The 24,205-nt window shown below is 35.1% G+C and overlaps 2 protein-coding genes across 2 annotated transcripts in view; one reads left to right on the forward strand and one right to left on the reverse strand.

Moving 5' to 3' along the window:
• Positions 1–3,263: 3,263 nt before the first annotated feature.
• Positions 3,264–8,055, reverse strand: LOC112501172 (cytochrome b-c1 complex subunit 7-2-like). Its single transcript, XM_025104848.1, has 4 exons — positions 7,843–8,055; positions 6,650–6,807; positions 5,623–5,670; positions 3,264–3,335 (listed from the first exon to the last, which is right to left on the reverse strand). The coding sequence occupies exons 1-4, from the start codon at positions 7,940–7,942 to the stop codon at positions 3,267–3,269; spliced, it is 375 nt and encodes a 124-aa protein (XP_024960616.1). The 5' UTR covers positions 7,943–8,055; the 3' UTR covers positions 3,264–3,266.
• A 7,533-nt stretch (positions 8,056–15,588) lies between these two features.
• Positions 15,589–24,205, forward strand: part of LOC112500751 (serine/threonine-protein kinase fray2) — an 11,252-nt gene continuing 2,635 nt past the window's right edge. The window contains exons 1-8 of the mRNA XM_025104322.1: positions 15,589–15,733; positions 17,771–17,869; positions 18,006–18,457; positions 19,400–19,454; positions 19,564–19,617; positions 21,606–21,674; positions 23,128–23,193; positions 23,285–23,353. Of these exons, the coding sequence (XP_024960090.1) occupies positions 15,623–15,733; positions 17,771–17,869; positions 18,006–18,457; positions 19,400–19,454; positions 19,564–19,617; positions 21,606–21,674; positions 23,128–23,193; positions 23,285–23,353 (975 nt within the window). The 5' untranslated portion in view covers positions 15,589–15,622. The remainder of the gene's footprint in view (positions 15,734–17,770; positions 17,870–18,005; positions 18,458–19,399; positions 19,455–19,563; positions 19,618–21,605; positions 21,675–23,127; positions 23,194–23,284; positions 23,354–24,205) is intronic.

Below are 24,205 nucleotides of genomic sequence, written 5' to 3' on the forward strand. Positions count from 1 at the left end.
TGACGGCTTATCTCTAAGTCCATCGCACTTTAACACTTTCAAGTGATCAACCCGTCAAGAAGTGTGCTTGGTTTTTATAAAACTTGAATGAAATAGTGGAACATTATTATTGCGAAACAATGTCCACTTTCATTCGGTTTAACATTTCACCCTTTACCCTACACCCGAACTAAGGAAATTAGCTACTCATTACGGAAAGTAAATGACGTAAATAAATGACGTAAAGTAAATACATGAATGTAAATAACTGAAAGTAAATGACGGAAAATAAAGACGTAAATGTAAATAACTGAAAATAAATGACGGAAAGTAAAGACGTAAAATAAATGACAATAATTAAAAGACAAGAAATGAAGAACAATAATTAAACTTAAAAGATTAGAATAATATTAATAATATGGAAGAGTTTTTGAGAGCACAATCTTGGACTCAAGTTTCGTCCAAGTTGTGTATGGAAGGGATACCAAAACAATGGCCAAAGGCCTCCTTAAATACTAGTCAAGAAGGAAAAAGACAAAAAATATAAAGCAAGTACCAAGTACACAAGTACAATAAGAGAAGACATTAAAAAGGGGCTTTCTTCTCCATCAAAAAGGGTCAACCAAAAAGTCTTTTCTCCATCTTGTCATCAGCTGCATATAGTCCAAAATCGAGGGCTTAATCAACTCAGACCTTCCTCTAAGACACGGCTGAACCATTAAGCACCTCCCACAAAAAGCCAATTCGCAGCCTGGCAATGCTGCTGGAATGCTGCAGCATCACAGTGCAGTAAACTGAGTCAAAAAAAAAAAGTTAACTACTCCAACTTGTTGTGAAAACAGGTTCATTATCACAATTAGCTCCAAACATAACAAATGGAAAATAAAGAAGTAGAAAATGACTCAAGATTGGGATAAACTATGAAAATCTACCTAATACGCATAAGAAATAGGTACTTTAAGCATGTAATAAACCATGCTTATCAATCGGGTTTCACTTTTTTTTCGTATCCACCACACACCATCAATATTAAAGTTTCTCAAAGCTTTTATGAATCTTGATTTCGTGGTATTGTGTCCTACGGGCTTACGGTATTTATCCGACCATTTGAAACCAAAACCCGTTAACGACAATTTCATGATTTTAATCTTGATTGATTCGTTATAGCTCTTATTTCGAAATATACATATGTTTGAACAAGAAAAAGAAAAGAAAGAAACCACAAGGGTGGTGCCTGATTGGTTTGAGCTTGGCTCCAAAGGTCAAAAATACCTGGAGGTCCCAGGTTCAAATCCAATGAGGAATAAAAATCCCCTTGTGGCCACGGGGGTTCAAATGCGGTGACTCCAGACTATCTGCAAAGCAGATGGTCGTCCTGGGATTAGTCGGCTCGCATAGCGGGTTGGATATCCAGGTTAATAAAAAAAATCAAAGATTGAACAAGTTCATCTATTTTTCTTAAAATAAATCCTCATTAGAGTACGTAAAAAGTCATCTAATTCAATTAGAACCGACTGAAAATGATGGGATATCCAATTTTAATTGGATCAGATCGGATCCAAAATTTCAACATCAATTGAATCAGCCGGTTCATGTATGGCAGTCCAAAATCCAATAAAACCGAACTGATCAAATCTAATGACCATCCAATTAATAACCATATATAATTATTAACATTTTACAATACTGTTTTTTGGTTGATATTTATATGTAGTGGTTTTTATTAAATTAAGAAAACATGAATAATTGATTGAAACAGATGATTAATTGGTTGAAAACTGTATCAAGATATTGGATGATAACTAACCAGTAGTAATATGTAGTGGATAGAATAGAACCGATCCGATCCAATCATTCATTAGATTGGATTGAATAGGATAACAAAATTCAACATCCATTGGATGATTGGATCGGATCGATATTGGATTTCAACCGATGATCCCCTAATTCTGATGTGTAGGTTTTATTTTTAATTCAAGTAATGATGGATTATATGATGCCAAGAAAATTGTACTCGATGTTGTTAATATAAACATACAGAAAAGATCGACAAATTTAGAAATAACAAGAACTTCATAACTTTTAGATTAAAATGATCTAACGTATAACACATTTTTTTAAAATCGAAAATAACTTAAATATAACAAAATTTGAAGCGAAACAATTTACGTCGAAAAGCAATCACTTTATTATCTTTAATTTGACATCTATTTTGATGGGGGTTTTTATCCATTATTTTGTGGTTATTCGGTTCTTTTATTGTTGAAGTCCTCTCCCTTTCTCGCCAATATATATATATATATATATATATATGTGTGTGTGTGTGTGTGTGTGTGTGTGTGTACACACACATAGAGAGAAAGAAAGTTGGGTTCACATGAGACCAGATTGTTTTCGTGAGACCCGTGAGACCACTTTTTTACACTTGAAACTTTACAGGAAAACACCGTGAAGGTAACCTTCACATTGTTTTTGTTGTGAAGGTAACCTTCACAGTGTTTTTGCTGTGAAGGTTCGGCTTCTTTTTACCTTCACAACGTTTTGTTGTGAAGTTTCAAATGTAAAAAAATGATCTCACGGGTCTCACAAAAACAGGCTGGTCTCACGTAAACCTAACCCCATGTAATATATATACGCACACACAATAATCGTTTTCAAAATATCGGACACATTAATTCGTTATGTAAATGAAACATTTTGTGCTACAAAAGTATCAAATTTTGTAGAATGGATCTTTGGAAATTTCTTTCGGTTGTTTAAATAGTTGTTCTGAAATTATATAAAATAAATATATGGCAAACACTTAGATACCCATCTCACTTATGATGAGATTTGAACCTTTGACCCTCCAGAAAGGCTACCAATAACCTTTTGGTTTGTTTACTATTGTTGACCGACCCCCTCTTACCGGATAAGATAGACTTACCCGATGAGAGGTGAGTTCGTTTACCATACATTCTCTAACCGACGAGAAGACTCCGTAAGGAAGGAAATACAATCTTACTCGGTCAACGGTTACCCATGTCACAATCTTACTCAGTTAGCGTTTACCCAGTTTATGTTGGTAAAAAGCCCCTATTTTCGATATCTATTATTATTAAAGTTTAAAGATGAATAACCAAAAGCATGTAGTGACGCACCAAAAAGGCTAAACGAAACTAAATAATTTTTAATTTTCCTGCTGAATCTAACAACGGACGCTAAAACAAAAAATAAAGTTGACATTGGTGGGCTTATCATTTGTTTATTTGCAACAAAACCGGAAGTGGCCTCAACGAATGAAAAAATTACGGCATTGTACGCTGCTCGAGAGGCAACGCTCCTAAAGCTTCACGTTCTGCTCTCTCCCTTTTTACCTGTAAAAAAGAGAGTTCGTTTCGGATAGTTAATCCCCAGGTTCAATGCATGGATTGCATACCATCTTTTTATGGATGATATGTCTGATTTCTGGTAATTTATATCTTTGTACTTTGCGCACAATCTCGCCCATTGAAGGTATGCTTCCATTTTTGATAATGTATTCACTTTGAGTTCAAGAAATCATGAAATTATGGTTGCATGTTGAGAATAATAAGCTGAAATCTTGATATTGTGTAGGATATGTAATACATAACTTATTATCTTGTGGAAATCATGATTAGATAACAAGAAATAGTTGTGTATACATGATATGGTTTGGGAAAGTTTGACTTTTGATAGTCAACCTTATATGAAGATGAACTAGGTGAATGTTTAGCAAAATAATGATGGATTCATGATGATTTCATATAAGTTATTATGGTAATATAAGACTAATATAAGAATTTGGTACAAAATGGTTTGGAGTTTAACTTGAAAAGGTGAAAAATAGTTATTTTCGAGTTTGAAAGTCTTGGTATAAGAACTGTTTTAGAAAAATCATATAAAATTGTAGAAAAATCCTAAAAATATGTACAAATAGGCTCTGGAAAGGTAAGAAAAAATTCTATAATTCATATTTGAAAGTCATTTAATAATTTTGAGTTTAAGAAGTTCAAAACAGGTCTGCAAGTAGGTGCTGTAAGGAGAAAACTAAAGTAGAAAACTTGAATTAAAAAGGGTTAATTTTATTTTATTGTTGTGCATTGCTAATAAGACTTTATATATGAACTTCAGGTGTTATTTAAGCATAATTAAGGCCTTGGAAGTGCTTTCCAACCACTGAACGGGAGTTAGGATTCGACCTTTCGGTTTGGCTTCCGGTTTGATCAACCGATTTCATTAAACAACATTGTGAGTTTATGTGGACATATGTGTGTACTTTGTGATTATATATGCTATGATGTTTTATTGTTTATCCATGATTCATGTTAGTTCTAAATTATCACCTCGAATTGGTCCTATTGCTTGTATTATTTTGTGGTGTGTTTTGGGCGCCGATTGTCGATATCCCATGGAGTCCGGGTGAGACAACCGGAGGGGCTGCCATACTCACTGCCCGATGGGAGCCAGGGGATGAGTATAGGACTTTGGCATAATCCGAAAGAAGAAGGGCAGATTTGGTGCCAAGTCTTATGTTTGTGTGTTAAGTTAATTGGTACGTGACCTTGGGTTCTCACAAAGACATTAAGAGATAAGAGAAAATTTATGTGTATATCCTATCAATGGACGGAATACATATCACCTTTTCCCAAACTCCATGTTTCCTGCATGTCCCACCAATCAACTCATGACACATCGTTACTTTATTTAATACACATTTATTTAAAAGCATCTCCGATGTAAGTTTTTTATTGGCAAAAAGTATAACGCCTTGTAAAAACTACCATTATAGAGAGGTTTTTATAAGAACTTCATACCCTTTAGGTGCTTGAACCAGAACATTGTTTCTTACCATAAAGTTGTGAGAAGTGACATTTTTTATTTTCTTGATTTTATAATTATTAATATATATATATATATATATATTAATATAATAATTTTTGATGTTGAAAACATCAATGAGACCCACAAAAAAGAGTTCTTTTAAGAACTACAATTGTGGATTTTTTAGAGAGTTCTTAATTTGATGAGTTGGAAATGAGTTGACACCAAAAAGTACAAAAAAAAGTTCTTATAAGAAACTTCATTGGAGATGCTTCAAGGATAACGCTATATGCACCTCTTTTACCGTTTTATGTAAGAATTAGGTCAAATCATATATTAAAAATATATATAAAAAAAATAGGTGCTAATGTTGAGATGTGTGACGAGGAAATTTATAAGTAAGAGTCTATTTAGCCCACCCCTTATTTAATTCATCTTTCTTTATATTCACTCTTTTCAATAGATAAATACGGGGCATAATTGGAACTTTTCATTGAATGCATGTTTACCAAATGCTCATCGGTGAATACTTACCAACAAAAGTCACCACCTTCGCTTATCATATCGGGTAATTTCTCGGCAATTAAAACGGAATTGTTGGTAAATGTCTTTCATTCAGTAAACGCTTACCGGGTAAGAGTTTCTCTTCTCTCTCACTTACCGGATAAAATTATCGATCCTTATTATGCCTCCTACCAGGTAAGATTCTGGTCCTTGTCATGCTAACTCGGTAAGGTAAATAACACCCAGTAAACTCTTACCCTTTAAGCATTTGGTGAACAGTCGTTAAACAATAATGCAAATTCCTTATTGACTTACCAGAGCCAGCATGTGAGCAAGATAACTCCTGAATGGTGTCTGTCGTGCCTGTAAGAAGGACAAAACAACAATTTCATGTCTGATTTCAAGAGGAATTTTGACACTTAAAAATGTTAAATTAGGACTTAGGGTCGTTTACCAAACGCTTACTCGGGTAAGCGTTTACCAAGTCACGTTACCTCACTGGATGAATATGGTAAGGACCAAGAATCTTACCCGGTAAAAGCGAGACAAGGACCAAGAGTCTTACCCGGTAAAGGGAGGGCGACGACTCTTACCACGGTAAGCACTTACCGAGTAAATTGTTGCATTCAATGTCGTTTTGATGGACTAAAATCTTTCCCAATAAATAAATAAATAAGGAAAGAGGATGGAATTGCAAAAGAAATCTAATAATTAATGGGAAAATCGAAGGGTTACGGTTAGGTTTCTGACTTTCGAGAAGCTAGAATCTCCTAGATCATCTCATACCTATTTCTACTAGACCCATGCATTACCAACTTGTAACATTTAGGGGTCGTTTGTTTACCTCTTAATAATTCCATTAAGAGATAACATCTACATCGTTAAGAGGTGAATCTTGTTTGGCAAAAAAAAAGTATGTCTCTTAATGGTTCTAAAACCCTCTGAATGATTTTGTATCATGGATTTCCCTTAACCATTAAGAGCCCTAATTTCATTGTACACAATTACCAAACAATTATGTTTCATTTTGCACTATATCATGAGAGCATCTCAATCATTCTGACCACTTACAAAACCATTCAACAATTGTCAAACAACCCCTTAAGCATTAGCTACTTGTACTATAATCTACTTTATTTGACTTATTTACTAAAATCCCTGGGGTATAACAATGTGAAACCTAGTTTACAAATGAAATTGCATGAAAATGCAACACTTTGGTGTGTAAAGTAGGTGTAATTTTTCCGAAGTACTTTTACCTAAAATAAAAACAAACACATACGTATATTGCATTTTCATGTTATTTGTTGTACAATCGACGAAGTATATAGAAAAAACGGACCTGCAGATCTTTGGGAAGATACTCGTGTTTCATCGATAGATCCATGGCACGCAAAATTCGCTGGTTTCTAGCATCAACAATCTCACGAGGCAGCCTGTTAAGTGCTTCCTTGATATCCAAAGACTCCATCGGATCGAATAGATCGTCATATCGCAACCCTAATTTTCATGTTTAATGCACAATCACCATCCTATTAACAAAAATTGAAAAAAAAAAGGATTTGCACAATACGTAACTCCTTCGATTTCATGAAATACTCGATCATAGATGAACGATCGCATGCAAATCTTCAAAAATGGAGCTCCAAAAAACTCACCAAACACACACTTAAAAGAGGGATAAATACACACAATCACAGGTATATGTACAGTCATGGGCGGACCTACCATGGTGGTTACGGTGGCACGTGCCACCGTATTATTTCTCTGTCGAAGGGTAAAAAAATTTAGGTTCGTGAAAGGTGCAACCGTATTAATCTGTTGTGTGCCACCATATGTATTTTCAAACAACAATGAGAACAAGTTTTATTTGGTAGAGTTGGTTTGCAAGGCTTATATTCCACTCCAGACCCAAATTCAAATCTTGTTAGTGTTATTTTCTTAGTCAAATAGTGCTATCGATTGAAAAAAATCCATATATTTGTTTCTTATAGTCAACCGTGTCACTGTTTGAAACTTTTTTCCTGTAGTTTTTTCTTACAGTCAAATGATGCTACCGTTTGAAAAAAAATTATGGATCCATCCTTGTGTACTGATAACCACACAATCATCATCCATAAACAAAAAAAAAAGGATTCGCACAATATGTAACTCCTTCGATTATAATAAAATAATCGATCATAGATGAACAATCAAACGCAAATCTTCAGAAACGGAACTCCCAAAAACTCACAGAACACACCCCTGAAATGGTTAAATATACACAATCACAGGTATATGTACAGATAACCATGCAATCATCATCCACAAACAAAATTTTAAAAGAACACGATTCGCACTATATATATATCTCCTTCAATTTCATAAAATGCTCGATCATAAAAGAATAATCACACGCAGATCTTCAAAAAATGGAACGCCAAAAAATTCTACAAACACACACCTAAAATGGTTAAATACACACAATCACAGGTATATGAACAAATAATCACACACACACACACACATAGAGAGATATAGATATGAGATTCTGACCCATTAAGCTAAGCCGATGCGCGAGAGTTTTCTTGTGAAGAGCGGCGAACCAGTTTTTCTTCGGATCTAAAATAGTTTTCAGAAACTGCGAATTCGACATTGAAATGATATGAAATTTTCTGTCTCTAAAGCTCGATCTCGTCTCTATTCGTATCTCCGGTCTCCGATCTCTTGCGCTGCTTGTTGATTTGATCGAAATATCTCGACGTTTTTTATGCAAAGCCTCCGAAAGAGCCGATTCCGGCCATTTGATGATCGATGCGTAATTAACGGTCGAGTGAAAATTGTTAAGAGTAAATTACATTTTCATCCCTTTGGTTTGTTAAAATTGTGATTTTAGTCCATATGATTTAGAAATTATCGTTTTTGTTCATACGATTTCTAACTCACTCATATTTCATATGATTTATAATTTATTGTTGTTTTGGTCCATGTACTTTACAGTTATTTACTGTTTTGGTCCTTTGTACTTTAAGACATAAATTAATCCAGGGACGAAAAATAGCAATAATTTGTAAAATCGTAAGAATGAAAATTGCAATTTATAAACATCAGGGTCGAATAGCCGGGCCGGTCCCAAGATTTCTCATAACCGGCCATAACCGGTCCTGGCCGAAAATTTGAGCCCAGTCAAGCTTTATTGTAACCGGTTATGTGCCGTCGGTCTAGGTCAGTAAAAAATAATATTTTTATTTTTATTTTTTTAATGATATATAATTTTTTAATACATTATAAAATTTGTAATTGGGTCTCTCAAATACACTTTAAAAGTACATTTTTTTATAATTAAAATTACATTGTTTTACAAAATATAACGAGAAACCGATAATTGTGAACGTTTTTTGCGAATCGATGACTTGGTATGTAAATCCCTCAACAATACACTTATATATAGTGTTTATAAAGCAAAAAATACAAAAAAAGGACAAAAAATGGCTAGTTTTTTGAAAAACAACGATTACATTTTTTTTAAAAAATAGCTACATTTTTGAAAAATCGGGTCGGGCCGAGCCGGTCCATAACCGGTCCCGGTCCAACGAAACACCCTAAATCCATAACCAGTTCCAGATTTCGGTCCTATAACCGGTCCTTACTGGTCTCAGGCCGGTTTGACCATCATTGGTCGAAAATCGAAATTATTATTGTTTATATTTTTCAAATTAGGATTTTCATTTATGTGATATTTAATTTATTGTTGTTTTCGTTCTTAAAATTTAAAATGTATTGATATTTTCGTTCTTGTGATTTACAATTTATTGTTATTTTCATCAGTCATACTTAAAAGAAAGTGTTTGGGGTTGTTTATCAAACGCTTACCGGCAAGAGCGCTACCTTCACTTAACTTATCAGGTAGGATTCTTGGTCATCAAAATGGATCGTTGGTAAGTGTTTACTAGATAAGAGTCTTCTCTCTCTCTCTCTTATCTAGTAAAATTTTTGGTCCTTGTTATGCTTCTTATCTGGTAAGATTTCAAGTACATGTCATGTTCACCCAGAATGTAAGTGACACCCAATAAGCACTTACCTAATAAGCATTTGGTGAACGACCCCTTAGTCTTATGGACAAAAATAGCAATGAATTACAAACCAACAAAAACTACAATTTCAAAACCATAAGGATAAAAATTTTAATTATTAACAACTACAGGAACGAAAAACGTAATTTTTAACAAACCACATGAAATGAAACTGAACATGTCAAAATGAATTGTAATATGTGTGTGTGTGTGTTTTTTTTTTTTTTATTAACCTGGATATCCAACCTGCTATGCGAGCCGACTAATCCCAGGGAGGCCACCTGCTTTACAGATATCCCAGAGTCACCACATTTGAACCTCCGTGACCACAAGAGGATTTTTTATTCCTCCTTGGATTTAAACCTGAGATCTCCTGATACTTTTGACTTTGAAGTTTGTTGAATATAGCTAATAAAATATTGATAAATGAAAAAAATATCCATTTATTTCTTACAGTCAAATAATGTCATCACTAAAAAAAAACTCCTAGGTCCATCTTCTGCGGTGGATGGTGTTGGTGGTGATTGACGACGCCAATGATGGTGGTGGTTGCAGCAACAACAATGACAGTGACGGCAACGACAATCAACGATGGAACCAATTCAAAACTAGTTATGTAAAAATGGCTTGTTGTCTTGTTGACCAATTACATGTATGTAGAAATTCAAACACGTGAAACGTTAGAACCAAACCAATTGGCTTGTTTTTTTATTTTCAAAACTAGTCGTATAAAATTGTAACCTTTTTCGTTCATAACATAAATGTTTAAATCTAAGGAGGAACAAAAATCCCCTTGTGATCATGGAGGTCCAAATGCGGTGACTCTAGGTTATCTGCAAAGCAGATGGTCGCCCTGGGATTAGTCAGCTCACATAGCGGGTTGAATATCCAGGTTAATCAACAAAAAAAATGTTCATGCAAAGTGTAGTGCATTTCTGGAAAAAAAAAACGGTGGTCTGTTTGCAAGGAAAAGGCAAGTGTGATCTGTCTGAAGCTACAACAATAAAAACCAAATCAAACCGAACAAAATGAGTAAATCTAACACATGTTAGGTTTTAAGACGTAATTACAATACTTATTAATTCTTTGCTCATAAATTGCAAAAAAACAAAAACATTTGTGTTTTCGTATTTTTCAATCATCGGTTCATTTTATGTAATTGGATTCACAATAACATACGGGGTGCTAATTAAGCTGTAACAAGGCTATGAGGTCTGAAGTGCACACTCATGTAAACTAACTAAAAACTCGAGATCCCTAGATGGCGCCATATGGCGAGGTCCATGAGGCAGGGCCCCAGTGACTTGCAGTGAAGAGAATTGCTTGCGGAAATCGAGCTTCTCAATGTCCTAAGTGAAATTTAGAAGGCAGTAAACCTTCTTTACTTGGTTATTCAGAAGCCTTTGAGTCTTATTCAGAAGTTTTTGATACTGAAGTGCTTCTAAGCTTCAGACAACAAAGTACTTCTGAGTTCCCTTCTGATCCGCGTTATACCAGTACTGATGTGTAATTATCCGTTCATTAATTATTCCAACAATCATTTTCAATTAATGAGAAGTTATTCTCGCATTTAATATAGAAGTCATTACGATTCTCTAAGTTTAAAATGAAACGATTTTATCAGAATCATCACCGAGAATCTGAGATTATCCTCAAGGTCGTTTCGTGATCCAAGCAAATAAGGGTCGAAATACAGCTTAAGAGAAGACTCTACACAATCTCAGAGTTTATCGAAGGATTTACTTATTGTTCCTCTAATAAACTCAAATTTCTGCGCAAATTGCATGAAAAAGTAACATACTTTAATTTGATTCTTATTTTGGGTAACATACTTTCGAAACTTCCATTTTGGTACCTAAGATGTAAAGTTTTTAAACATTTAAGTATCCGGGTAACTGGTTGAAGCATTAACTGGTTACCATGTTGATGTGATGAGTAATGCGGTATCCAACTCAGTATTATTTGCTGACATGGATATCTTAATCTAAAATTAGTTTTTATGTATTGTGGTTTATTAGAAGAAATAGTTAATACTTCAACCGGTTACCCATGTATTTAAATGTTTACAACTTTACATTTTATGTATAAAGATGAAAGTTTTGAAAGTACGTTACCAAAAATAAAAATCAAGTCAAAGTACGATACTTTTTCATGCAATTTACCCTATTATAATTACATAATTCTCAATCAAATTTAATCAAACAAACATGTTTGACATCAAAATAATCAAAAGCACCTACCATCATCATAAATTGCTTCAATGTCTCCAAAGATTTACAAACAAAACCACCCTTTACCATGAAGCAGATTTGATGGTAAAAAACTCCATCATTTGGGATTTTGACCAACAACAAAAAATCACATAAACAAATGAATGTAGAAATCAGGTGTGTTCGTGTTCGTTTATGTTCGTTCGTTAACATGCTAAACGAACACAAACGAACGAGCTAAACGAACATAAATAAATAGTATTTGAATTCAAAGTAAATAAATAAAAAACTATATATTAAATTTGATATATAAACGAACATAAATGAACTGTAAATGAACGAATGAGGCTCTTGTTCATGTTCGTTCGTTTAATTAAACGAACAAAAAAAAAATTTGTTCACGTTCGTTCATTTATTAAGTAAACGAATATAAACGAACATCATGTCGAATGGTTCACGAACGGTTCGCTGAACGTTCAGTTCGTTTACAACCCTAGGTGGACCTAGTACGTTATCAAGTTATCATTTATCAGCTAATTATAACTGATATGCAAAATCTAATACCATGTACCTGGTACCAATTTTTTTTGGTTGGTACATATTTATACTGGTTTTGTCTCAACTTTATTTTAATATATGAAAACTTGCATTATGGTCAAATTTCGGGTGACGTTTTGAGTTTTCAGGCTACACATGTGATGTTTAAGGGTTTCTAATTGCAAAGAATAAAACTTGCAAACATTCTAACGTTCAAACAAAATAGTTAAAAGTACAAAGTTTAATATTCAATACATAAAAAAAACTAATAAACAATCAAGTCATTACCATGGTACTACTGTGGTACACCACTTTCAATACCGTGTATTAACCAAGTTTGCATACTCGGTAAGATACTACCAACCAATTGAAATTGGTATCAATTTAATTGATACGATTGGTACACATACCAATTAGTTTGTAAAGATAACTTTTATAGGATAAGAATATCTCCGACGGGCAAATTGTATGAAAAAGAAACGTACTTTAACTTGGTTTTTATTTTGGGTAACGTACTTTCAAAACTTTCATTTTGGTACCTAAGATGTAAAATTTTGAACATTTAAGTAGCCGGATAACCGGTTGAAAACTAATTTTAGATTAAAAAAAGACTAAGTTTAGATTAAGAAAATCCATGTCACTTACCACGTCAGCAAATAATACTGAGTTGGATACCACATCACTCGTCACATCAGCATGATAACCGGTTAATACTTCATTATTACAATTTTTTAATTAGTTAAAGAACAATTTTATCCTTAATAATAAAGAAATATATTTTATCCATCTCATAATGAAGGAATAGAAAAATAAAATTACTTAAAAAATGTTGTAACATCCTCACCAACTATACTGTATATTGTCTGCTATGTCCAAAGTACACACATAGATTCACAATTTCAAAATGCGTGTGATAAATGAGATATCCAGTTCCTTATAAGTCAACCTTAGTTCTAGAGTTGTTAATGGGCGGGATGACACGCTAGATCCGTCCTTGGATTACCATTCTCGAAGAAATGGGCGGGCCTGGACTAACTTGTTAAAATTAATGTGCGGACATGGACAATAAAAAAAATAGTTGGAAAAAATATAACAAGATTTTTAAGCCCGTTAGCCCTGGTCGAGCTCGACCCATTTATAGGACGGATATGGGTAAGTTTTCAAGCCCGTAAAAACGGGTTTAGTTTTACCATATGAGGTATGTTGGATAAAAAAATAGATCAAGCCCGTTAGCCCGTGGTCAGGCTCGACTCGTTTATAGGGCGGATATGAGTACGTTTTCAAGCCCGTAAAAACGGGCTTAGTTTTACTATATTAGACCCGTCGGCTAAAAAAAAGGTTAAGCCCGCAACTGATCAGCTCTACTTAGTTCTCCTCCCCAACCGATGTGATATTTTACAATCCACCCCCTTGGAGGCCATATGTTTTCGCAAATACACAAGTATGGTTCCCAATCTCGATACCCTTTATAACATCCAAGCCAACCATATCAGATATTGTCCGCTTTGTTCACATATGAATTCACAGTGTTAAAACACATTTGATATAAAAGATATCTGATCATAAAGCAACCTTAATATCCCTTCTCAAATAATGTAGGATCTAACCACAAGGGTGGTGCCTGATTGGTTTGAGCTTGGCTCCAAAGGTCAAAAGTAGCAGGTAGGGCTGTAAACGAACCGAACGTTCAGTGAACCATTCGTGAACCGTTCGGCGGAAAGTTCGTTTATTTAATAAATGAACGAACATAAACAATTTTTTGTGTTCGTTTAGGTAAACGAACGAACATGAACAAGATTCTCGTTCGTTCATTTATGTTCGTGAACGTTCGTTCATTTACCGTTCGTTTACGTTCGTTCATTTATCGTTTGTTTACGTTCGTTTAAGGTGCGTTTGGTACGTTGGACAGGGTGGGACAGGACATGACATAACACACTTGTCCTACGTTTGGTGTGGCTGGATGTGGAACTAAGTTGGACAAGCATGGGACAAGCTTGTTCAACCATTACCCCCTAGAACTAAGTGGAACACAACACTTTTTCCCTCATTACCCTTTTTCCCCTACCCGGCTCTCACAAGACCTAACCCTGTTGCCTCCATCGCTTCATCGATCAACGACTCCATCGATCAACGACTCCATCGCTTCTTTCATCGACGGCGACCATCGACGGCGAGTTCCAATCGGCGTTCTTATCTTCTCCACTGTTCCAATCGACGGTACCGAACTCTTCTCTCCATATCCAATCGACTGTTGCTTCTCGACTGGTAAGTCGTTCGATTTCTAATCGACTKTTGCTTCTCGACTGCTTAGAAACTGTAAATTTAGTCGTATGGTCTTTGCTTCTCGACTGTTGTTCGATGGATTTAAGCTCTGAAATCCAATTTTGGGGGTCTTTGCTTCTCGATGAAGATGATGAATATTCATATGTGATGATGAACCCACTGCCCCTGCATCAATTTGTGGTAAATGTGTTTGATATCGTATTTGCTACTTGATTTATGGTAAATGTGTTTGATATTGTGGATGAAGATGATGAACCCACTGCCCCTGCATCAAGTTGTTCATCTTGTAATTGTTCATATTTGCTGACAGTTTGCTACTTGATTTATGCTACTTGATTTATGCTAGTGACTCCATCTAATTTTTGGAACATTTTAGTGAAAAAACACTAAACAGCTTACTGGGGGTAAATTGGTCATTTTAACCAGTTCTGTCATGTCCTGTCATGTCTTACCAAACGCTGAACAACTGTCATGTCCTGTCCTGTCTGCGCACCAAACGCACCCTTATGTTCGTTTATATATTAAATTTAATATACAATCTTTTATTTATTTACTTTGAAATCAAGTAATATTTATTTATGTTCGTTTAGCCCGTTCGTTTATGTTCGTTCGTTTACGTTCGTTTAGCATGTTAACGAACGAACATAAACGAACACGAACACACCTTATTTCTAAACGAATGAACATGAACACAAAGATTCTCGTTCGTTTACCGTTCGTGTTCGTTCGTTTGTTCGGTTAAGTTAAACGAACGAACATGAACAAGCCTCCGTACGTGTTCGTTCAGTTCGTTTACAGCCCTAGTAGCAGGAAGTCCCAAGTTCAAATCCAAGGAGGAATAAAAATCTCATTGTGGACACGAATGTTCAAATGCGGTGACTCCGGGCTATCTGCAAAGCAGGTGGTCGCCCTGAGATTAGTCAGCTCGCATAGCAGGTTGGATATCTAGGTTACTAAAAAAATAATAATATAGGATCTTACAAATATACATATTACACTTATTTATAAACCAAACTAAAATAAAAATATTTACATTTATTTTGGATTGGTTAACTTGAAACTCTCTTTCTTTTCTTTTTTTGGCAATTTTTTTAACAAAATCAAATCATTGCATTATTGAGTTGTACGATAAGGTACAACCCAACGTTGCGTCGGGAAACAATTTTGTAAAATTGACTCTCGACGTCCGGTAATTGTTTATTTCCGGTGAATTAGGTTTTGGTGGTGGACGAAATGACGATCGACGACGAAACCTCCGTCTATGTCGGCAACCTGCCTTACGATGCTACTGAAGATAGCATTCGAAGTGTCTTCGATCTCTACGGCCAAATAATCGCAGTCAAGGTATATGCGCTTATATGTATGTATGTATGTATGTATGTAAGAGTGTGTGTGGATTTGTGCGTAGAGATATGCATATATGTATCTACACTCTCATTTCTCTGTATTTTTTTTTAATTTGTTGATTTTTATGTGTTTGCTTTGTGTTATTCATCTGTATGTAAGAAGATGAACATTTTGATTCTGAGGTCTAATGAATTTTTGAAGTTAGTCGGTGTGAGTTTGCTCACATTTTGAGGAAGATTTGATGACCGCGATTAAACTCTATCGCCAGTAGAAATTGAACGAAGTGTAGATATCAATTTTGAATTTGGTAATCAATGGCTTTGAACTGTGCATATATTGGAAGGGTTATTAGTTATAACTATGAATGAACTCCATTCGTTGCTAGTGTTTTTCATCATATGAGAATCTTTACAAAAGTATATTTTAAAGGTTTTCAAATATTTGTCCTGGAGTTGAGAATTAAGATAGAACTGGATAAGTCAGATTAAGCTCACCATGTAATTTTATCAATGTTTACTTTATTTTCAGTAACTTCGTTTATCTGCCATAAAACATTGCCTTCTATTGGGCATAAAAAATCTTTTAAGGAATGAGCCAAATTGTTTACTGCCATGGAAGTTTAAAACTTAATGTTAGTGGTGAGGTTGTGAGGATTCTGTAAGGAAGCACACTTCTCAGTCTTACGGAATGTATGACTTCTACCAACTCACCTACAGGGTTAAAAGAGGGAACAGACCCCATAGCCAACTTATGTAGTTGCTCAAAGATCCCCTCATTCATCCTCTAAAGCCGATGAAATATGAAACACAAAGCCTGGAGATCTTAAAGATTTTTATGTGGGGTTGGAAGGGATGTCCACTGAGTTAACTAATCTGTGCAACGACCTCTTCAAAATGTTTGATGGCTATAATGTACTCAGGAGTTCTTACAACCAGTGAGTCAGATATTTGTGGAGAGATCTATGGGGGTATGGCATGACTTCATCTAAACATTTAATAGCTATTCCTCATCCATGAAATCCCCATGGACCTTACTAACATCATATTGCACTACGTCAATTGAATTGTTAATTAGAGGCGGACCTAGAAACTTTCAAGTGGTTGCACCATTTGACTATAAAAAATGAAACTATGGACGATGCTTACAAACTCATCATTGGTCTGTTGGTTAGTTCCTTGCCTTTTGAATGTGAGGTCTTGTGTTCGAATCTTTTATCCAAATCTTTTTGAAACATAATAAACCTGAAACTAAAAGCTAAAAACTAAGCAAAATGATACAAATGGGATTCAACCCCGCTCCTAGAAGGGAGAAAGACCGTGCAAACCAACTCTACCAAGTGAAACTTGTGTTATTATTGTAGTTCCAAAGAATACACAGTCACAACCCAACAAAATAATACGGTGGCACCTTTTACAACCTTAATTTTTTTTACACTATGGGAAAATCTAGTTAACAGACTTGTCCAGTATTGTCATGTCCTGTCTAGTCCTACCTTCTTTGTCCCGTTCTGGTCCAGTCCAATAATGTCTGCTTGCCAAACGATACCTTAAGGTTAAGTGACAGCAAGCCTGGTTTAGTACCATAGCATTTAAGCGTGCCTATAGAGATTGCAATACAACTTTGCGGGCGGGAAGCTTAACCTTTGACAACTGATTAAACCACTCACTAGGAACTCTTTTGTGTCCCCAGTGGGTCCCACTCTGTCTAAATGGAACTTGGGTCAGCATCCAGTAGCTTTGGTCTTGGCATCACCTTCTTTTATGATACTGTTACTGCCAACCCCTGATGATAGGGTTCCACCACTTTAGGTGCAGCCTCTGCTGGAATGCAAATCCCTGGCACCACTGACAATGTGAAACAACTAAAACTTTGATGCCGAACTACGAACTTCTTCTGTTCTTCACTCTATATTTGGTTTGTGCTTGGAAAAGCGAGTTGTTTATCTACTTCTTTGGGCTTTCAGTTTTATGTTGTCATTTTGTTTCATGTATATGAGATCGCCTAATACTGTTTGCTTATACATTTCACTTCCAGATAATCAACGACCGTGGAATAGGTGGAAAATGCTATGGTTTTGTTACTTTTACAAATCCCCGATCTGCAGTTGATGCGATTAATGATATGGACGGAAGGGTATTTGCAGTTGCCAGTTGGTTATATGTTGATGTTTTTTGGTCATCAATGATATGCATTTTACACGTCTTTTAATTCATTTCAAAATTTCAGCTGTGGTTTGTCTTAATTATTTGACATACTGAATCTCTATCAGACCGTTGATGGACGAGTTGTAAAAGTGAATGAAGTGAAGACTAGAGGTGGGAGGTCAAATTTTGGTCGGGACGGTTTTCGACGTAATGACCGAGATGTGGAGTTGGACAGGGGTAGAGATAGAGATAGAGAGAGAGACTATGGCCGTGTGAGAGATCGGTCTAGGGATCAAAATAGAGAATGGTCTCGAGATCGTGATCAGGATAAAGAAAGGGGATATGACCGTGCACGTGATCTTGATCGGTCAAGGGAACGATTTGTTGACAGGGATAGGGGACATGATCGAGATAAAGATATGGATGGCACTGAACATGAGCATGAACGAGATCATGAACAGGCATGGGAAAAGGACAGACAATTAGACAGGGATCAAGTGAAAGAGATGAGGAGAAGTGACATTCATCATAGAAGCGGGAACAAATATAAAGATCAAACGGCTAAATTAGCAAATGGGTAAGATCAGATTTCATCAAACTTTATACCTGCTATATCTTGCTGATCGTGCAACCTCCTTTCTGAATAAGTTATAGAATCTTGTGCTTCGTCTATAAGCTGCATACTTGTATTGGTTTCTGAACATCATGCCTTTTATGCCATTTACGACCATTCTTTAGTAAAGATTTTTGTTGTCTTTTTTGGTAATCATGGTGTCCGAGTGCAGGACCTTTGTTTCAGTTATTTTATGATATCTGACATTATGGGGCTGTTTGGTTGGTTTTCCATTAAGTCCGGTAGGATAAACCTGACTGTGTGGATTAATCTGCTTGTATAGAGTGAGAGGATTTTTTTCATACATGTAAGGACTGTGTTTTTTAATTGGGAGGGGCATGTGTGGAATTTTTTTGGCTATTAGCATAAAGCTCCGTCTAGAAGCTTACTGAATAAGCCACTTTTTCTGTCATTTAGCCACTACCAAACAGTCATGTATAGCTGACGGAATAAGGTGTGAGTCTCATTAAGTTCATTAAGCTGTTAACAAACAAGTCTTAATATATGGATGATGCCATATGTAGATGTTCATTAACAATTTCGTACATGTTGTATATGAAAAAGTTCTTTATGGTAAGGCCGGAAGGGGAACGTTCATTGAGTAGGCATGGTAAGAGGAGCTATTTGGATACGAGATATAAAACAACAATAACTTCACTTCTTACCCTTGTGGCTAAATACTATTGGGGTTCCCATTCATCAAATTTCACTATCACATTATGCTTAAACAAGCTTGCCAACAAAATCACATTAATGCTGTTTAACGTCTATACATATGCCCAAAAATTGTAAACATGATATAATGTACGCTATGCATGTTTGACTGAAATCAAAACAAGGTTGCATATAAGTCGCACTTTTTTAATTATTTATTCTCCTTGGTCCCTTTTTCACTTCTGATCTCAGTGAGCGCCATAGCAGAGAGCATCCATCAGGGTCAAGTCATGGAGATCAGGATCAGGTAGCGATCCACTACTTTTCTGTTGGACACCCGAGTGCACAATTCTTAAGCATCCAGCATCGCCAAAATTTTCCTTTCTTATGTGATTATTCTGTTAATATATTATCAGGTTGCAAAGCAACTCGATGTTTCACGCCAAAAAATAGAAGAACTCCAAAAAGAGGTTTGAATTTGCTTATTCCAATTCTTTTAATCTTCGTTAATATGTAACCTGATGCTCATAATCAAGTTATTCAAGTGTTATGTAGTCAAACAAAACTTCATCTTATGGGCATGCACTATGTACCATGTCAATATTCCATGTTGGGGCTTTTTAACATCTAGCGAAATTGGATATAAAATGATATATGGTTGCAAATATCCTCTTTCTCCTTTAACTATTTTACTCACTGCTTTCCATTTTCTGTCGGAAACCCCCCCTAAAAATTGAAAAACTAAGGAACACTAGTAACCATTCATCTGTACGGTATGCACATGTGTATACAAGTAATTGAAGATGTTTTCTGGTTTTTATGCACATGTGCATACCAGACAAATTACTTTATGTACACAGGTGAGTAGTTATTAGGGTGTTCTCAGTTATCAACTTTTTGGCGGTTTTCCCCTGAAGCTGACCCTAGTCACTTGATTTAGTTTAAGTTTAGACCTTATTGATAGAAATTGTAATTCCCAGACTCTTCAATCAGATTATCACTTTAGCAAAGTAGAAAAGATGAACAATTAGAGAGAATCTTAGCCAAAAGTAATTGTATTAAACTTTCAAGAATGGTTACAAATGAGAATCCTTACACTAATTACAATTAAGAAAACTATTTATACCTACAACTACTAAGGCAAAATTAACAAAGGAGAAACACTTGAATACAACAATAAAGCACAAGCTTAAACCCAACATAAATCCCCCGACTTTTCTTCACTTCTGTTAATGGTAGAGGTAATGCTTAAATTTCACATTGCCACGTACCTTACTCATGCAAGAGGATAAACAAGAGGTTGTAATACAAGAGAAGCTAAATTTCAACAGATGCATTTGTCTCTAAACCCCAAACTCTAAACCCTAGAGGTTGCATTTTTTTTTGGGTGAAATATAAGTAGAGTCATTGCAATATAATGCTAAAAGATTATTCATGACTGGAGATGTGGAACTTGTTTCGTTTATCCTTGAACGACCATCGCCAACTACTGTTTCAATATATATATATATATATATATATTTTTTTTTTTGAGAACACATGGCTTAGAATTTGTAGCGGCACATAATGAAACCTATGGATATTAGATGAATTCTTTTAAAGCATGAAATCCCTCTAATACTCACACACACTCCTCACCTTTCGTGAGGTTTGAACCTTGACTTCCTGGGAGGCTGAGCTCTGGCGGTAGGGAGGCTGAGCTCTGGTGGTAACCCAACCGCTGGGCCAATGACCCTTTGGTGTTCTAGCTGAATGTTGATGAAGCTTTTTAGATATGGTATCTGACATAAATGAAGATCGTTCTTCCTCCAATCCAAATATATAAATGTTTTGCCATTTTCTAAAGAATAATAAGAGTGGAGGCACATTTTAACTTTCAAATGTCAGAGTACAAAAATATCTAATTTAAGTTAACGTGGCTTAATTTAACTTCTGAGAATTGTCAATATGACAGCTAATTGTTTCTGTTTAAACAAAAGATAGTTATGGTACTTTTTCCATTGTTGAGATATAGCTATTGTTGTGTATCCCCTTCTCTTACAAACCCAATAATTCGTACAAACTTACAAACCGGTTTTCATGTGTTGCATTTTTACAATGTTGTTTCATATGTGAAACGTTAGCAAAACAGTTCTGAATGTCTTACATATGAAAAAACACTGTATAAACACCGCATTTTCACACAAACACATGAAAACTGGTTTATAAGTTCGTACAATTTATTGGGTTTGTAAATGATTATGCGTCTTGTTGTATATATCGAAAGTGAACTACATTTGTATCAACTTTGATCGTTAAGGAACTTGAAAGTCGAACAAATTTGAAATTTTGAAATGGAGTTTGTTATGTGATATATGACTTCTATACAATAAAAGTAACAACATTAGTTTTGCAGATACTCCGGCGTCCACCTATTTTTGTGTTTGCCTTGTGTTGATAGCAAAATTGCATCTTTCAGGTTTTTCGCATGGAAGAGCTTGTAGAAGAGAGAGGTGATCATGTATCTAAGCTGCAAGAGAAGTCTCAGGTCTTAAATATTCTTCTCTGATATACTGTCTTTTGCGTGTTTTTTCATACACTTTCACCTATAAATTGCTCGCCTGTGCTTGTATTTATTTGTTTTGCAAGCTGCGAACAACCTCTCTACCTCTTACCCGTTTGGTTTGACAGGATGTTTTTGAGATTTCGTGGAAGGATTTGGGATCTTTGGTGTGTTTGGTTTGTAGGATTTGGAAATAAATTGAATTACATTATTTATATATAACGTAATAATTATAAAAATAATTAAATTGTGTTTTATTAATTGATTATTACAAAATGAATGTTTTTATCATATTTTAAAATATTATAACAAACATATCTTATGAAATCCCATGAAATACCAACTACTCCCATGAGATCTCTAAATCCTATGTGTGTCATTTCAATTATGGACTTCCTTTAAACCAAGCGGGATCAGAATGGAATTCAATTCCAAATCCCTCCAAATGCTATCAAATCCTGCAAACCAAACGGGGCCTTAGAGTAGATGTTAGGTTTGGGTACATCTTAGAGTATCTCTAACAACGGAGAAAAAGAGAACATTAGAATTTTTATGTTCTTTTTTTTGCTCCAATAGCTTCTCCAAAATGGAGAAAGTAGGAGAGAGAGAGGGGGTGCGAAAAATTCTACAAATTTAGAAAATCCTCCAAAGTTTAACTGAGGTAGAGAGAGAATGGCTTTTTTATTCTTCCCAATAAAAAACTCCCCAGCCTTCTAAAAAAATTAAATGAAGGAAGAGAGAGAGAGAGAGACTTTTTTATACTATTTAAATATTTTAACAATATAATTAAATTTGGAATCTCCAAATGGAGGAAACCGTTGGGAGTTAAATGTAATTCTTTTAGAAATTTTGACTTTTGCTTTCAATTTTTGGAGAAATTATGGAGAAACTGTTGGAGATGCTCTTACATGGGTGTAAATGAGCCGAGTCAAGTCGAGTAGTAGGTTATTCGAGCTCAGCTTGAAAAAATAGTACCAGGCTCGAACTCGAATAATGTTTTCAAAGTAGGGGTCGAGCTCGATTCTCGTTTGTGGGCTCGAACTCACGATCAGTTCGTTTATTGGTTCGAACTCGATAATTTTTATATTTTTATTATATGATTTATGGACATATGAGCATGTTTGCTTCAAAAAAACGTATGCACGAATGACTTGACTCGACTCGACTCTATTTGACTCAAAAAATTTAATTGAGTTTTCGAACGAGCCGACTCGAACATTGGTGTTATAAAGCTCGACTCATTAAATTAAACGGGTTTTATTTTGTGTTCAAGATCGACTCACTCGAATAGTTTACACCCCTAGCTCTTACTCCCCCCTCCCTCTTCAAATATCCTACCTGTGGGATTTACTGGTTTCGTTTTGTTTGGTTTGTAAACTTCTTTTCGCAATTCAACTTTCTTCGGTTCTTCCTTACTGAACTTCATTGGTGATTGCAGAAACTAGAGGGTGCATTGGCATCTGCTAAAAAGCTCACTTCAAATCGTAAGAAGCAATTGATCAAGGTGCATGCCGATAATATTTATTTTTCTTATTTACGTATTCCGCTTTGTGAATCTTTAGTATATTCATTCTGCATAATTCTGTCTCTTGCAGCTGCATAAATGTTTTCTTAATATGAAAGAATATGGGGAGAAACTTAAAAGCTGTGAAGAGGAACTTCAGGTTAGCCTCTCCAATTTTTCTTGCTTTGACTTTACCAAGTTCAATTAATATATATACAGGGGTCTTCATTTGAAAACCCATAAAATTGTGATAACCCTGAGAACATGTACCTCATGTGCTATTTCACATGATTTTTTTCATCTACGGCTTGGATTTAGTGTATTGATCAACAATATATATATATATATATATATATATATATATATATATGTTTCACAATGTGAACATTGTGAACTGAATACGTATGAAACAAATATATGTTAGGGGTTGTTTGTTTACCTCTTAATAGTTCCATTAAGAGGCAGCATCTGAATCGTTAAGAGGCGAATCTTGTTTGGCAAAAAAAAGTCTGCCTCTTAATGGTTCTAAAACTCTCTGAATGATTTTGTATCCTGGGCCTCCCTTAACCATTCAGCGTCCTAGTTTTGTTGTAAACAATTACCAAACAATTATATTTCATTTTGCACTATATCATGAGAGCCTCTTAATCATTCTGCACCAAACCATTCAGCAACTGTCAAACATCCCCTTAGTCAATATATTAAGTTCTAGCCTTAGATGAAATAATATCATGTGAAACAATACCTTACGATAATAGTTCTCACAGTTATCAAGATGTGGGGTTCTCAAATGGTTAAGCCTATATATCTATACTATATTATAATGCATTTGGCTAAAACTCTTAAAAACTCTTAAACTCTTAAACTCTTAAAACTCTTAAACCCGTTCATCTCTAAACAATTTCATCTCTATCCGATTTCATCCCATAACTGAATTCGTGTAACTAACTGCAGATAAACACAATCAAATACAGGATAAACATCTTATTTTAAATATAAAAAATCTAAAATA

This window comes from Cynara cardunculus, assembly GCF_001531365.2.
Source record: "Cynara cardunculus var. scolymus isolate 2C chromosome LG 17, CcrdV1, whole genome shotgun sequence".
NCBI classification, from domain to species: Eukaryota; Viridiplantae; Streptophyta; class Magnoliopsida; order Asterales; family Asteraceae; genus Cynara; species Cynara cardunculus.